Raw genomic sequence first — 16,114 nt, forward strand, 5'->3', positions numbered from 1 at the left:
GCGTGTGAGTGGGGCTGTGTAGGTTCCTCCGGGTGTGCGTGTGTATGTGTGTGTATGTGTGTGCGCGCGCGCGTGTGCGCCCGCGTGTGTGCTGGGCTGTGTGTGTGTGTGAGTGTGCGCGCGCGCACGCCGAGGCCCCGGGAGCCAGGCAGACCCCGGGAAGGAGGAGTTATGTAGATTTCGGATGCACATTGTGGAGGGGAGCGCGGAGAGGAGGGCAGGAGCAGCCCAGGCTGGAGAGCCGGCGCGGCCGAGGCCCTTCCCGCAGCAGCTGGGGGCGGCGGCGGAGTGGGCGGCGGCGGCGGAGGTGGGGGCGGAGGAGGAGGAAGAGGAGGACGCACCGGCTGGAGGCGGCGGCGGCGGCTGCAGCTGCGGCTGCGACTGGGCGCTCGGAGTCGGATCCGCGGGTGAACTTGGGCGCCACGTTCCGGGCCGCGGCCCCGAGGATGCTGCGCGGCCGCCGCTGCTGACCCCGCCGCTGCCGCTGCTTCTCGGGCTGCAGGAGCGCGCGGCCCGGCTCCTCCCGGCCGGCTGTGGGTGAACCTGCGGGCTCCGGAGCCAGCCCGAGGACTTTTTTCTGAAAGGAAACGAGGGAGGGAGGGAGAGGGAAAGAGGGAGAACACGAAGGGGAGCTCGTCCATCCATTGAAGCACAGTTCACTATGATCTTACTCACATCCAGCACTGGAAGACGGTTGGATTTCGTGCATCTTTCGGGGGTGTTTTTCTTGCAAACCTTGCTTTGGATTTTATGTGCTACAGTCTGCGGAACGGAGCAGTATTTCAATGTGGAGGTAAGAGTACGAGGGCTTGCTTCCTCTCCCTTGCCTGGGTCGATCCCTGAAACATTTCCTTCACTCTTTGGATCCTCCTAGCTAGAGCAGCAGCCTGGTCTCCGCTCATTGTTTCTCTCCCAGCGGCCGAAACCCCGGCTGAGTTTCTCTGTGTCTTAGGTGATGGATGCATGCGAGACCGAGAATCCGTTATCCCCAGCAGCACAAAGCACGATGCTGCGCGCTCAAAGACACGATCGATCGTAGCCGGTCCAGGCTTCTAACCCAGGGAAGAGCAAAAGCCCTACATAGAGCAAACGTGCAGCTTAACGAGGAAGCTTGAGTTGATGACGGATAAACAGCTCGGGAGACACAGAATTGATCTCTTGGCATCATGAGCTGCCTGGTATTGTTCCTGAAATCTTTCTCCCCGTGGTGGGTACCTAACAAAGGAGGTTAAAATCAAACAATCCAGAGGAGAGAGTGGGCATACTTGATATGTTTAATAACATTACTTTGTGACAAAACACTTAGGTAGACAGAGTCTTTTTCTGCTTTAGACATAACTTAATACACTGTAACTAGATCTGGCTACACAGAGGACAGGAAATCCATCTCTTTTTAAGTGTCTCCTCTCCCCCTCCCCCGCCAATTGAAAATCAACGTGGCCCCATGTCAGTTCCGAGGTGTGTTTTAAATTTGATTTCACACTCTCATGGCAAAGCCCCGAGGTCTTAGACTGTCATTTGTTTTACTGTGATAGCTCTGGGAACAGATGGCATAAAGCAAAAGGGAACTTAAGGATAAGGACTTGTCAGACCTCTGCCAAAGTACTCCTCCTGCCACCCAACTTAGCACCCAAGCCAGCAACGTGCAATAAATGAGAGGAAGGGTGTGCACACCTGGGCTGTGACACACATAAAGTAGGGCACAAAGACAGGAAGAAGGTCTTAGAAACATTTGTTTCTTTTGACTAGATTGGATGCCTGCTGACATTTCAAAAGAATTATGGTGTCTCTAGGGAATAATATATTTTTCTTGCATTGTTGATACAATGAAGTGTCCTGTCATTCTGTCGGGTGCCTGTGCTTACACCATGGCAGGACCTGTTGCACTGTATTTGGACGTGCTTTATATCCAAAGTGTCCCTAATAAATGTCATGTGTCGAGGCATATTCTGAATATAGCTGTGTTTATACAAACTGTTCTTAGGACTCCATGGAATAAATGATGGTACAGAAACAAAGTCTTCGAAAGAGTAAAAACGCTTATCAAAGGAGTTAAAGAAGTTGGCAGATGTTAAGTATATTACACAAAAACCCCAATTTAAACAGGAAAACAGTTTAACCCTTTGCAAGATACATTTTGCTTTTCTGCACAAAAAGGGAAATAAATGGAGAGGAGCTGAAAGTCTAGACTCTTCTTGATGGCAAATTTGAACTTTCAGAGTTACATGCCACCGATGGATTTTTTTAATCTAACATTTAAATAAAGAGGGAAATTAATGTGAAAAATGAAGAAATAATTAGTTTCTAGACTGGAGACACAAAAACGACAAGCTGTTATTTCTGATGTTTTAAAGAGAAGGGCCTATTGCTTCAGCCTGGTGGTGGTGGTGGAGATGGTAGTAAGGTGGGGCATGGGAGAGGTATAATAGTAAGTGCTAGGCTGATGGGAAAGGAAGTAGAGTGTGGATTGATGGATGCCTTCTTTGGAAAAGTCTGAATTTCAGAGTCTGGAGTACTCTCATTGTTCTGATGATCACTGGGTTTCTTTTGTTGAGGCTGAACACAATTTTTTTTTTTTTAATGTTCGAATCCCTCAGCCACTTCAATCAGATATTATTATGCAAGAAGTTATAGTACTAAAAATAATTTAATCTTGAGTTCCATCTTGTCTCTTCAAGATATATGTGAAAAGAAATGGTCCAAGTAGAAGAGCTGTTTTCTCATTTTGTAAAATATTTAACTTCTTCCATACAGGTTTATTATACAATGCAAAGATTTAAGTATGACCCAGGCCTTACAAAGCTTGCTTGATACTAAGAGGATTTTCTAATGATTGATAAGGGATTACGTTTCATAGTTTGTACTATTCCCACACAGTTTTGTATATTTCCTTAGTTGGATTTATAAGCTTTTTTAGGTTTAATGATAACTTCTATTTTTAAATTGTAAGAATAGCTGCTAGTAAAACCAAAATATTATAAAGAATGTAGATAGGATGCCAAGATGTTTTATGACATAAGTTTCTGCCTGATTCACTTTTATTGAATTTTTTTTTGCGGGGGGGTGGGGATAGGGAACACTAATGGGAAGGCTATTCCATTACTTCCTCTCCAAAAGAGGCACTTATATTGTGTTCCCTATTCTTGATTGCAAAACATACATACTGAGAATGCTTTATTTGATGGATTCTCAAGGACAGTTAAAGATAAATAGTAACGGTAACAATCATGCATGAAGCCCATGTGATCATAATTTTTTTCCAGCAAGCACACCAAGTTATTATAGTTGGAACAAAGCTTCAGAGACATGATTTTTTATGCTGACAACTGAGGTTATAATGTTTTATTCACCACTGAACTTAACAATTTGTGGTACCCTCACACTTCTCATCTCTGTGATTTAAAGTTTAAACCTTATATTTTCCCTGGAGGAGAGCTGAGTAGCAAGGTATTATTGTTAACTCTTTCCTGTCTGACTTATAAGCTAATAAACATTTAGAATTTCCGGTCAGTAGAGTAAGAGAAAATCTCATATGTTTGGAAGCCTGTTACATAGAAAGAAGCAGTTGAGATTTGTTGTTTCTGTGTCTTTTTTTTTTTTTTTTACAGCACAAAGGAACATCTCTTATCACACAGTAAAAAAGGGGTATATACTATCAAGAGTAGTACTAGAGAAAAAATCCAATACATTATCTACCTGTAGTTTAGGTGGGACACTCGCTAAGTATGATGTTTTCACTTTTTCAGTATATACTTATTTAGATAAAGACTTGTATATTATTGGATCTCTTTTTTGGTATGTAATAGTATAATTCAGAGGAGTTACATGGCTAATATTGACTATAAGTCCAACACTGCTGTCATTGGGCAGCAGTCTTATCAGCAGTGTCCATTGGTCAGAAGCAGCTAAATTATTAACAAGGTATTCTAGCTTAATCTCTACTCTCTTAAAGATCATTTTATACCTAAAATACTTACTTTGTACTATTTTCATGATTCTGGTGTGATTTTATTTTGATATGTTGCAAACATTTGTTATGAAATTTGAGATACAATATAGTTCATTATGATAAAACCTCTCATCAATTCTCTTAGTTTGTCAAATATGGAAAAACATATTAATTGTTGAATTTTAAACAGTAACACACTTTTACAGTGAAAAAAGATTTAAAACCAGTTTTGTGGTAAGTTTAAATCATGTGAAACTCAGAATAATATATCAGAGCAAAAGAAGCTGATTATGATGTCAACAGCAATCTGGATGAAGCAAAATTGATTTTGTTATTTCTAATTAAAGAAAGAAGAGTAATTTCAGATTCTAATCAGATTGTATATAAAATATTATTAAATATGAGTACATTCATTTCTATTTTTTAAAAATATATGTTTATAAAACTCATTCAGGATTTGTTCACTTTTGTCAGTTTTATCTGAATTTGCCTAAAAGGTCCAAATTTACTTTGCTTGGGTTTGTACTGTATGTAAACTTGGCAATAATTGATCATGAAGCATTTCAGAGATAAAAATTATATTTTATGGAGTTGAAAATGTCTTATGTTAAGACACTTTTTCTTATCACTTGTTCTTTACTTGCTTAAATAATCAAAAACCATTCTTTCAGGCTGGGTATATAACTTATTGGTAGAACCCTTGTCTAGCATGTGCACAGCCTTAGATTCAATCTCAGTCACACACACACACACACACACACACACACACACACACACACAAATGTTATTTCATGGTGATAGCATACATCCTTGAGTCTCGGGGACTCTCCTGACATCCCATAATTCTCCCCTGTAGTGATTTATAGCTAGTCAACAACAAGGACTACGTGACTAAGTCATACAGATTTTTAATCTGCTGCAAGACTGCAAGTTTAACAAGGTAGAGCTCACAATATTCTGGCCACTTAACAGGCTCATAAAGTCAAAGCCATGGGTGAGGAGACCAGAAGACTTGAAAGTTTGTAAGGTTCCTGGGCTTCTCCTGCATGTCTCACTGTGTTTGTGCTCAGACAGGTCTTGCTCAAATCCAGAGTTACTCAGAAAACCCTTGTAGGTACACTATGCCAGTGAGGGTCATTTCTCCCACTGTCCCCTTGAGAAGTCTGCAGAGAACATTGGTCTAAGTCCATCCTTCTCTTTTCACCTGGGGTTTCCCCTTCAGCTTCTTTTCCCTTATCAAATAAGAATGAAGTTTGGATTTAATAGCAGCTTTTGTATATCTCTGGAACCAAGTCAAAAGTGATATATCTAAAGATTTTCTGTTTTCTCTTCTTCATGTTATTTAGTAAGAAAAATTAATACACTTGTTCAGTGGTATAATTATTTTTCTGAGTAACAGATTAATTATAGTATTGAGTTTATCTATTTATTCATTTATTGTGGAAGGTCACGGGGAACTAAATCCCAGAGGCCTTCTACTTTTGAGCTACACCCCTAGCACTCTTTTCTTTTCTTTTCTTTTCTTTTCTTTTCTTTTCTTTTCTTTTCTTTTCTCTTTTCTTTTCTTTTCTTTTCTTTTCTTTTCTTTTCTTTTCTTTTCTCTCTTTTTTTTATGGTACTGGGGATGGAACCCAGAGGCTTTCTACTTCTGGGCTATACTCCCAGACCCATTTTATATTTTATTTGGAAACAGGATCTCACTAAGTTGCTGAGAGAGCCTCACTAAGTAGCTGAGGCTGGCTTCGAACCTGCACTTTCCTCCTGTCTCAGCCTCCCAAGCGTGGGGATTACAAGTGTGCACCACCATGCCCGGCTACTTTTCTCTATTTTTAATTTTGATAAAAGTTCTTGCTAAATTTCTGAGAGTCTTGCTAAGTTGCTAAGGCTGGCCTCAAATCTATCATTCTCCTGTGTCAGCCTCCAAGAGCTGGGATTACAGACATGTGCTATCACACCCATCTGGTAAATTTATTTTACTTATTGTTCTACCTCAGCAGTTCAAAATGTACCTGCTCATCATATTTGGAAGAGTACAGATAGGAATTTTTTCAGGACAAAAAATATCCATGGAATATTTGAATCAATGAGTTGAACTTATTTAATGTTGAATGAAATGATCTATTTCTTTATGCTTCTGGAAAAATGATTCTTTATCATGTATATTTCAAATTGAGAAGGTTATTTTTCATGTTACTTTTTATTTCAATTTATTTTAGCTATCTGTGAGCCATCAATTCATTTCTCATTGTGGAATATAGTGATAAAGAGAAGATATAATAGAATTAGAGTGCATGGGTCCTAGTTCTAATCTCATCCCTTTTTGATGATTAAATATATATGTAGATTAAATAGATATATGCCTACATGGTTAAAGTAGGTAACACTTTTTAGGTGTTATCAATAAAAAGGAAATGTTGCTGCAGATGTAATTGATATGGCTATATATAATTATATAAAAGTTGACCAGGTTAGGACACACCAGCTGCTCTAGGGAGATTTTTTTTTAAGTACATTTTCAATTTTTAAAAAACTGTAATGTACTGAAAATCAACCATGCTAACATCAGTACATTCTCTTCCCATGTTTTTTCTTAGACAGTTCAGTTCAGCAATGTGATTTTCACATTTTGTCTTGTCATCTGTTACTATCATAGAATGTCAAGTTTAGCTCACACCTATTACAAGGCTGGGTTTGCTGAAATCTGTTCATCTTTTCTAATACCATAGAAAATAAATAGGCCTTTATGACTCAATGGGCCTGTTTATTTTAATTGGCTGAAGGCCCAAGTGTTTCCTCTCAATGGTAGGTATAGGATTCAATACATGGATTCAATATATATATAACACAGGCCAGCTCTGTGTTATACCTCAAATTTAGAATATAAAGATCTTTTTATTTTAATTTATAAATGATGTATAAGAATGGGCAGAAAAAGAAGGTGTTCTGTGATGGCAAAGTAATTCTTAAAAAATCGTGTCTATGTAACATTGGGAATGACAAGATAGCTAGCAATACATTGTGAGGCAGACTGGATCAGAAGTCAAAGGCTGTGGGCTTTAACTCTAGGTTTTGTACAAACAAAGCTTTGAACTTGGAGAAGCAATTTCCTTCATGTCTTCCTCTGACAAAATGAGTATTGAACTACATGGTCACTGAGACCGTTTTCAATTTTGAAATTTTATAGTAGTTACTCTCTAAGCCTTAGTTATAAGGCTTGGGAGGGAAAGGATGATATATTTACCTTTTAAATTTGGGCACAACTTTGATCACAAAGGTATAGAGTTCACTTTTTTAATCTAAAATGAATATCTTGAGGAAATACAGAACATCTGATTTATATCTAACATATGTTATCATCTGTAATGGCAAAGGGTGTTTCATTTTGAAAATAATACTAGCATTCTGCTGAGTAGTAAAAATACTGGCAGAAAATGATATGTTAGTTTAAAATCAATTTTTAGCCAAGTTAGCACACTTTAAAATTTTAATGTAAAAAGCATGGCCTATTGTTATTTTGGGAAATATATGTCATATACAAGTGGTACTTCAGTCGTAAAAAGGCAAGTTGGAATAAGTTCAGAATCAGAGATTTAGATGATTTTTGAGCAGAGAGTATCTAATAATTCAAGTATATCTCTCATCAAAATATACACATATTTTGTGTATGAAATAAAGTACTCATACACTCTGGCCCACTTGCCTATTGTGGAAAATATTTTTGGCACATGCTTCCCGAAGCTTATTTCTGTTCTTCACCACACATTTAATTTTTCCTGTGAAAAATTAGTTTGTGTTTATTTTAGAAAATATGTAGCTTATGTGAACAATGAAAAATCTCATGCTAAAATGGTAAATGCCAAGTAATATGTATAGTCAGATTTTATTTTGCCTTCTTTCCTTGGGAAAGTTATTTATAGATTTTGAGGTTATTCATGAAATCATATTTGATTATTGCCTCCTGTCATTTTGTACTCTGAATGGATAGTCTGTGTCTTAGAGTTTTACCACTACCATTTGGCATTGTGCATCTTTGGGTTTGGATTAGACTATCTTAAAGAGCCGCATACCAAAAGTTCAGCCCAGAGAGTTTCCCTGTAGCCCCTAACCTTTGATTAAAAGTGACCTCTGGGTGTAGTATATAAAAAGAGGCTAGAGGGAGCTATTGAGCTGTTTATTTAAGGAACCCAATGGCTTGCAAAGAACTTGGTTTAAAATCAAGGATGCTAGGTGCAATCAGATGTCTTTAAATGACTCATAGTCAATCATAGAAATTTTTAGAGAAATCAGTGAACACATAGTTCATGATTTAAGATGTAAGCTGGGTTTACTGAGAGCCACTTGGCACCAGTGATTAGATATTTGATGAACTAAGAAGGAAATTATCGTTTTTTTTTTTGAGAAAAAAATGTTCTGAGCATGACAGTATGATGAAGACTGTTATGACGCAGAGCATCCTTATATTTCTATCATTTTTAGATATGGAATAGGCCCAGAAACTACATATTGTAGTGACAGCAGTTGCTTTTGAACATTGATAGAAACTAAAATGCTTAATGAAATAAGGGTCTTATAAATTGAGGAAGATAAATTTATTTTTTTGTGTGATATTAAGCATTGAACCCAGGGGAATGCTACCTCTGAGCTATATTCCCGGCTACATCCCCAATGCCAGTAAGTTGCTACGCTGTCCTTGAACCTGTGATCCTCCTGTCTCAGCCTCCCAAGTATTGGGATTACAGGTATGCACCACCATGTCTGGCTGGGTAAATTTAATTTGATATTACGTTGTGGGTTATGTGTAGCAAAAAAAAATCGATTTTAAAAGTTTATGAAACCAAAGTTATTTATTTTTATTGTCTACTAGGATCCTATTGAATAAATTTTTGCAGTGAAAGCAAATTCTAAAATATGGTTTTTTACATATTCTCTTTAAAAATATGTAAGGATTATTACAAAAGTGTGAAACAGTGTGCTTATTGGGGACTCCAAAAGTTGTTTCGGTTAAGCAGATTATTATATGACCCATATGTATGATTATTAAGTGGTGGAAATAAAGTAATAAAAAGACATTCATTCGTGTATTAGGATGTGCAAACATTTAATTAAGATATGATAACCTACTCACAAGCATCATTCAAGTTTTTAAAAAGTTTTTTTTTAATTTAGTCAGGTAAGTAAAATATGGACATATAGAGTAAGCCATGTCCCCACAGACAGATTTTCTCAGGAGAGATAGTCATTAAGGGGATATATTCAAATGACCAATCCAATCCAAATAAACTACTCACCGAAATGAAGCTTTACAGTGTTTGTTTTAGCCACACTTATGTGAAGACAGAACATGCTGTCTTTTTTTTTTTTTAAGAGGAATCTGGATATCTGAATGAACTTCATGCCATGCCCCCAAACCTGATGATCCTATTGAATGAATATTTTGTAGTGAAAGCAGATAGTGAAATAAATGCCTATCATGCATATGATGCAGTGAGACCCTGGGAGAGGCCACTCAACATATTTACATGGAAACTTTATACAGTTGGATTTCTACCATGTCATAATGATTTCTCCTATTTTATAATGATTAGATATATCTGTGTATGTTAGATTTCTAAGGTCTATGCACGTCTCTTTAAAAAGTTGTCAGGCCATTTCTTCTCATGTTCATACTTTTTTTTTTTTTGAGTTGGCTTGAGGGTCTTCAGAGTTCTATGGCAGGACCCTAGGCTTAGAAGTTGGAAAAAGTTTATGATAAGCCACATTTCTACTCATCCTCTTTTTTGTTGTAAAAAAAAGAATAGATTCAAGTAGCTTACAGAAACAAATGTGTACTCAGTGGTTTGTATAAAATTGAGGAAAAATCTTGTAAAAGGTCAAGGGCACTGCCAGGTACCATTAAAATCTTATCTGGATGATTGGGGTTTCTAATATTGCCTTAACTCTGCTCATACAACTTACTGCTTAGCTACTGCATGAATGGATACAAAGAAGTAGTTTGCTCATTGGTAGATTCAACATGACCTGAATAGCTTTTGCCTTGCTTTGACCACTTATATCAAACATCTTTATTACTTCCTTATGGCACAGGCTTTGTATGATAACACCGAGATCTTGGCAAATAGTCTTCTTTGTAAGTAAGAGTAGATGGGTGCTTTAGCTCCTGCATTTCCTCTGTTGATCAGCAATATAGAATAGCTACATTTTGGCATTATGTTCTAATTTAAAAAATGTTCAGACAACCAGTAAAATGTAAATACCTAGAATTTATTTGTAATATTTTAAAATAATACTAAAAACAATGTTAATTAACAGTGGTTGAACACTTGCTCTGTGCCTAATAGTGGCCTAAATGTCTCATATATATTAACACATTTAATTTTCATTAAAATCTTATGAATAGATCAATATCTTTTTTCTTCCTCCCCTCCTTCCCTCCCTCCCTCCCTCCCTCCCTCCTTTCCTTCCTTCCTTCCTTCCTCCCTTCCCTCCTTCCTTCATCTACATCCCAAGCCTACCACTATTCATCTTTGATTAATAAGGAATCTGAGGCACAGAGAGGTGAGGAAACTTGCAAAGACCACCTTACTATAAACATTGAGGCAGAGTAGCCTAGAATCAGAGGAAGCCGGCTGGATGTGGAGCCCAGGCTCCTTCTCAAGTAAATAGACATGCAGATTAACTTCCAGGATCTCAGTAAGGACCATATGATCCACTTCCATTGCTAATGTCTTTTATATTCTAAGATGAAAAAAAAAGTGATTTATATGCATGATGAAAATGATGGAGTTCTCAGCAAAGGGCCTTACCTGGAGTAAAACTGAACAGGTGGTTCTTGATATTACTGACTGAGTCAAGATTGATTATGTGGTGGTCATGATAGTTTTACTGTTGAATGCCTTCTATTGTATTTAATCATTACACAGTTTATAACCTATATATTACACAATCTCAATTTACATACAGTATTAGATCAATTGTAGCTCCTCATTCCTCAATAATTTCTTGTAACACCATTAAGTATGATTTTCAAAGGAATCAGGAAGATTTGATTATATGTTAAAATTAAAAGAACTGAACCACAGAAAAATGAAATGGGAAACTTGTATCAGAAGCCAAGTGTTCAGTGCCCTGCTGGGGAGGATGTGTGTTTGTGTGTGAGTGTGTGTGTGTGTGTGTGTGTGTGTGTGTGTGTCTGCGCGCACGTGCGCAGTTATGGACTGGCATGTTCTCTGACATCTGCCAATTTTATATTTTGCATCAGTTGTGTAGAAGTTACAAGGAAATGGATTTATTTTATCAGTTTAAACATTTTTGTTTGGTTGTAATATAAAGGGACTTTTCTTAGAGATAGTTCAGGTACTTCAAAAAGTTGCTAAGTACCTGCCACTTTTTGGCAATGGGCTGCATTCCTGGTTTATGCTTTTGTCATGAGGAAATGGACACTCTAACTTGGGGATTGGTCAATGTCTTTAAAAAGTAGCCTTTAGTCTTTATGAGGTTTCAAAACTCAATCTATCCATTCATCTTTCAAAGAAAGACTCTTTGTAAAACAAATTACTAGCCTATTTCCAACATTTCTCAGTGTGCTAAACATTCAGCTACTTTCTTTCTCACATGGTACCATCATACTGCTGTGTGCAAGAACTTTAAAAGCAGGACTTCATAATTTTAGTTGTGTTATTTGCTCACAACCTGTGTAAATTGAATGAACCAGGTTACTGATGGCATGCCTCAGTTTAATCACTTGTAAAACAGAAATGATAAGATCCACCTCAAGAAAGAATTATGGGATGTTTGCTGAAATGAGAGTCACAGGCTTCTAACTTACCCCTACTGCAAGGAATCCAAAACATTGATAAAGTAGGTGACACAGTGATTCCCAGGTCCCTGGACCTCAGATCCTGAGTGATTGAGCCAGCCCTGGGAGATGGGAAGCGAATGAGCCTGGCCCTAACTCTATCTGGCTCTGCTAACTACTGCTAGCCAAACTAGAAAACCCATTTCACAGGGCATTGGATAGAGAACTCAAAAGTACCCAAACGTAGTGGGAAATAATCAGTTCTGCACTGGACACTGCTGTGGTTCTGCTTAATAAATCTTAAAAGGAACTTCTGAAAAAGATAAAATTGTTTCTAAGTAACATAACCGTTTTCCACAACAAAGTTCAATAATATATTTTGGAATACAGAAATATTCATCACCCAATAATGTAAAATTTATAAATGTCTAACATCCAATAAAAAAAATTACCAAGCATGAAAAGAAACAGAAAAACACTGCCATAATGAGGGAAAAAATCAGGCTCTTTAAACTGATCCAAAAATGACACAGATGTTAGAATTAGCAAATAAGAATATTAAAGCAATTATTATAACTATATCCTTTAGGTCCAAAAGTTGACACATGGAAGATATTTTTAATAAGATCCAGATTGAAATTCTAGAAATGAAAACTTTAGTATGTGAGATGAAAAATAAACTTGAAATTAACAGCAGCTTGGACATTACCAGATTAAAAAGTAGTGAACTTTTAGGTCACAGCAGTAGAAGCAATACACAGTGAAACACAGAGAGAAAAGAAAATTTTAAAATGACTAGAACATTAGTGAGCTTGGGACAATTGCAATTCATCTAATATACATGTGGCTGAAACCCTTTAAGGCAGAAGAGACAGAAAGAATAACACTTTCTTTGATTTGGTGGAAGTTATACAAATTCCCAGATCTAAGAAGCTCAATGAATCCCAACAACAGAAAAAAAAAAAAAAAATGTGATCCCAGAACTTGGGAAGCTCATAGGAAAATCACAGATTGGAGGACAACTTTAGTAAGTAGTGAGACTCTCATCAACCTAGCAAGACCCTATTTCTAAATTAAAATAAAATAGGGCTGGGGGTGTGGCTTGAATGTCCCTGAGTTCCTTGGGCATCCCCAGTAAGACACACACACACACACACACACTCCTAAGATCATGATAATCAAATCAATCAGATGAGTAGTAAAGACAAAAGTCTTAAAAGCAGATGGTGAAAAGAGATGCCTTATATATGGAGGAACAAAGAAAGGATGGAGCTTTCTTGATAGAAAGAATCCAAGGAGTAACATCTTTCAAAAATTTCAAAAAGAGAGCAAGCAAACCCTGTCAACCTATAATTCTGTACTTAGTGAAAATATCTTTCAAAGATGAAGGCAAATAGAATAAAGAACATTTTAGGCATCCAGAAAATGAAGAATAGATCTTTGGCACACCAGCACCGCATGAAATATTAAAAGTTATCTAAAACTTGAAGGCAACCCAAATGCCCATCAACATGTGCAGGGATAACAAATAGATCCACACAATTGAGTATTACTTAGAAATAAAAAGGGATGAATTATTGATTTATGGAAAAACATCTTTGAACACCACAAAAAATGCTGAGTGAACAAAGTCAGGCAAAAGATAATATATTGTGTAATTCTATTTTACATAAAATTACAGAAAATGGATACTTATAACAGTAGAAAGAGATTTGTGGCTGTTTGGTTGTCTGGGAAATGAGGGTAAGGAGGTGGTAGAGAAGAAACTTTTGATCTCTTTGATGGGTATGTGATGGGAGCATTAATTTTCCTGGTAATAATTATTGTTTCTTTTGAGGTACTGGGGATGGAACCCAGGGTCACTGTACCTGCAAGCTACACCCCCAGCCTAATTTTTTTTTTAGTATTTTTATTTTTTGAAACAGGGTCTCACTGAGTTGCTAAAGGCCTTGCTAAGTTGCTGAGGCTGTCCATGAACTGCAATCCTCTGGTCTCCATCTCCTGAATGCTGGGATTACAAGTATGCGCCACCACACCCAGCTCAAATTGTACATTTTTTTTTTTTTGGTGGTCCTGGGGTTCCTGGAAACCCTTCTACCTCTGGGATACACTCTCAGACCTATTTTTATATATTTATTTGGAAACAGGGTCTCTTAAGACAGCGAGGCTGGCTTCAAACCTGCGCGAGCCTGTCTCCGCCTCCCAAGTGCAGGGATTACAAGAGTGCACCACCATGCCCTGTTTAAATCATACATTTTAATGCATATTTCTGATTGTATAATAATTATACTTTAATAGACATGTTAAAATAGTATATTGAATGTGAAACCTAGTTTTTGCTACACAGTAACCAACTTACTAATAACTGCTGATAATTTATGTTTATGCTATTGCCAGAATTGAGATGGAAAATAATAGGCCACAATATTCTTGAAAACACTGTTTTGTAGAAATAAAATATCTAAATATAAAATATCAGGTTGATGAGGCCTTAGCTTTGCATCGAGCAAATGTGTGTGTGAGTGTGTGTGTGTGTGTGTGTATGTGTGTGTAGGTAGATAGATGACTATATATACCTATATTCAGAGTTTTACTTTCTTATCTCTACTTTGGTACAGCTGTATGTTGAGCCCCTGTTACCTCTGGCCTTGGCATATTGCATTATTCCGTGCCTGGCAGGGTCTGTCATTTTTAGACTCCACCCCACTGTCTGGTCTCATTGCTCCAAGTTCATTTTCTGCTCTCTATGAACTGGCACAAAGGTCTCAAACTAAGGAACACTGTAAATTCCTAAAAAAATCAATGAAAACTCAAAGGGCCTCTAGTATATAGTGTATATCTATATTTATAGTATTAGATAAATCTGAGAAAGTTTTAAAATATTTATTTAGAAATTCATTAAATATTACAATAATAATGTTATGTCCTCATAAATAGCATATTTTACAAAAAACTGATTTTCCAAAAAAAAAAAAAGAGGAAAGCAGCACGGTTTTACATCTTTTCAAATGCCTTTAGCCTCTGGCTGAACAAAAGATAACTGGAGTCTCATAACTGTTTCTGTGTTCATAATCCTGATATTGGTAACCATGAAGTCTCTGGTAAACCTGACAGTCAGTTGCAAGTGAATGAGAATAAAAAGCCAAGTAATGCCATGTAAGAACAGTTTTTACCTGGTGACCCTGAAGGAGCTTGGGATGCCCAGAGGCTCCTGACACAAGCTCTGTTGTCCTGCGCTCTCGCAGTCCCATGGTCCACTATATCCACACGCTTCATTCCTTCATCTTCTCATCCTTCCACACACGTCTTAGCATTCATCATATACTCTATCAAGCTTTCTTTAAATATCCACCCCCATCCCCACCATGTAATATCTCCTTTATGTATATATTAAAACTTTCTGTGCTAATTCTTTAAAGTATAATTGTTTAAGTTAATTATTTATTTTTGGGTGATTCTGGAGATTGAGCCCAGGGGTATTTGATCTCTGAGCTACACCCCCATTTTATTTTATTTTATTTATTTAGTTTTTTTAATTTTATGTGGAACATAATGAAAATGGCATACATTCAGACTGTGGTGCCCTCCCCTCCCCCACTTCCCCTTCCCCCCTCCCAACAATGAATGTCCGGTTAAGCATACTATATTTATATTTTTACACAAGTTCGGATGTAGCTCCTTCATTAATCAACCTCAGCCTTCTTCCTCGCCTCTCCTTCCATTCCAGTTTTGGTGAGATTTCTCCTTCACTGTCTGGAGTCCCTCTGGTATCCCTAATACTCCCTAGTTTGGGCATATTGGAGGAAACATAAGTCCCTTCTCTTTTTGTGCTTGGCTGATCCACTTAACATAATGTTTTCCAGGTCTTCTTTATAGCTGAGTAGAATTCCATTGTGTGTATTTCCCATAATTTTGCAACCCATTCATCTGTTGATGATGACCTAGGTTGGTTCCATATTTTGGTTATTATGAATTGTGCTGCTATGAACATGGGTATGCATATGTTACTGTAGTTCTCTGATTTCAACCCCTTTGGACAAATACCCAGGAGAGGTATAGCCAGATCATATGGTAGATCTATTCCTAGTTTTCTAAGGAATCTCCACACTGATCTCCATAGCAGCTGAACCAGTTTGCACTCCAACAACAGTGTAAAAGAGTACCTTGTTCCCCACATCCTCACCAGCATTTGTTGTTATTTGATTTCTTTATGCTTGCCAATCTGACTGGGGTTAGATGAATCTCAGCGTAGTTTTGATTTGCATCTCCCTGATGTCTAATGATGTTGAACATCTTTCCTTGTATCTATTGACCATTTGTACCTTTTCTTTTGTGAAGTGTCTATTCAGTTCAGTTGCCCATTTTTTGAT

The 16,114-nt window shown here is 37.4% G+C and overlaps 1 protein-coding gene across 1 annotated transcript in view; it reads left to right on the forward strand.

The window, feature by feature from the left end:
* Positions 1-661: 661 nt before the first annotated feature.
* The window catches only part of MMP16 (matrix metallopeptidase 16), a gene marked incomplete at both ends in the record, with an annotated part of 275,992 nt that continues 260,539 nt past the window's right edge, over positions 662-16,114 (forward strand). Inside the window, one exon of the mRNA XM_080693638.1 lies at positions 662-793. Coding sequence (XP_080549764.1) covers positions 662-793 — 132 coding nt within the window. The remainder of the gene's footprint in view (positions 794-16,114) is intronic.

The sequence above is a fragment of the Muscardinus avellanarius genome (genome assembly GCF_963383645.1).
Source record: "Muscardinus avellanarius genome assembly, chromosome: 4".
Taxonomy (NCBI): Eukaryota; Metazoa; Chordata; class Mammalia; order Rodentia; family Gliridae; genus Muscardinus; species Muscardinus avellanarius.